General features: G+C 47.0%; 1 protein-coding gene across 1 annotated transcript in view; it reads left to right on the top strand.

Annotated features, from left to right (window-relative positions):
• The window catches only part of Ano10 (anoctamin 10), a 117543-nt gene that overhangs the window by 19249 nt on the left and 97043 nt on the right, over window positions 1–1251 (top strand). The window contains exon 4 of the mRNA XM_021206019.2: window positions 882–1016. Coding sequence (XP_021061678.1) covers window positions 882–1016 — 135 coding nt within the window. The remainder of the gene's footprint in view (window positions 1–881; window positions 1017–1251) is intronic.

Below are 1251 nucleotides of genomic sequence, written 5' to 3'. Positions count from 1 at the left end.
TGGGCCATGACATAGGACAGGCTGGAGGGGGCCCTGGGCCATGACATAGGACAGGCTGGAGTAGATGAACACAGAGTGCACCTTATTACCTTGTTCTAATGTCAGGAATGAGTATGCTTGGGCTCCACAGAAAATGTAAGAGTTCAGTAACTTGAAACCTCACTTCCTGAGTTTTCTGGCTCCTCCTGATGTGGTGGGAGAGTAGGTGTGTCCTCGAATTTACAGGCATCTCAAAGAGAGCATTCTGGAGAGAATAGGGCCTTGGATTCTCTGAAGGAAGATGCCCTGGCTCCTGGCAGAGCTTTTGAAATAAGGCCTCTTGGTACTAACTTTAGAATGTTTCCCCTCAGTGACATGGTGATCTAGGTGACATTTTCCTCAATAAAAAGATTTGTCTGTCAGAGCTGCTGCTTTCCTGCAGACTTCATTCTCCAGGATGCTTGGTTCTAGCCTGTAGTGAGACCCATGGGACAGTTTGGGGGGACTTTCCCTTTTAAGTCAGCTTGCCCAAAAGGTTAGAAACATTGGTACAGTTCAAGGATGTGCAAGCTCACATAGCATCACCCCACAATCTTACCTCCCCCGTTAAAATATCCTACAATTAAGGAGTATAGCCTCTGGCTCTAAGTAAAGCCAGGACAGTATGTGCTGATGGACTGCTGGGGCCAGAGGAGCACTGAAATGACGAAGGCTGAGTTAGAGTTCAGGGAGGTACCTCAGCCTAAAGTGCTTTGCCACCTGACAATTTTCCAGTTTTGTACTTTGACCTCTCTGTAGGTCGTTTCAGTTTATGGCATTTCTGTAACCATAAGCACAATTTAAGCATTACCAATCTTATATTGCTACTAAGAAAGTAACCAGAAAGTTTTGTTGTATTTTAGATAACAATAACGACTTCCTCACCATGGCTGAGTGTCAGTTCATTATCAAACATGAACTTGAGAATCTTAGAGCTAGAGACGAGAAGATGATCCCTGGCTACCCGCAGGCCAAACTGTACCCCGGCAAGTCACTGAGTAAGTCATTGTCAGCTTGCATTTCTGAGTCTGCTCTTAACAGTGGTTACTACCTATAAATCTGGATTGCTCAGCAAGTTCCTGCCCCGGTGTGTTGTGCCCTTCTGTCCACCGCATGTGCTGTTGTGTGCCTTGCAGCATCTGTCCACCGCATGTGCTGTTGAGTGCCTTGCAGCGTCTGTCCACCGCATGTGCTGTTGAGTGCCTTGCAGCGTCTGTCCACCGCATGTGCTGT

This window comes from Mus pahari, chromosome 10 (assembly GCF_900095145.1).
Source record: "Mus pahari chromosome 10, PAHARI_EIJ_v1.1, whole genome shotgun sequence".
Classification (NCBI taxonomy): Eukaryota; Metazoa; Chordata; class Mammalia; order Rodentia; family Muridae; genus Mus; species Mus pahari.
The sequence above is the reverse complement of the archived record's forward strand: the minus strand, read 5'-3'. Positions and strand labels throughout refer to the sequence as shown.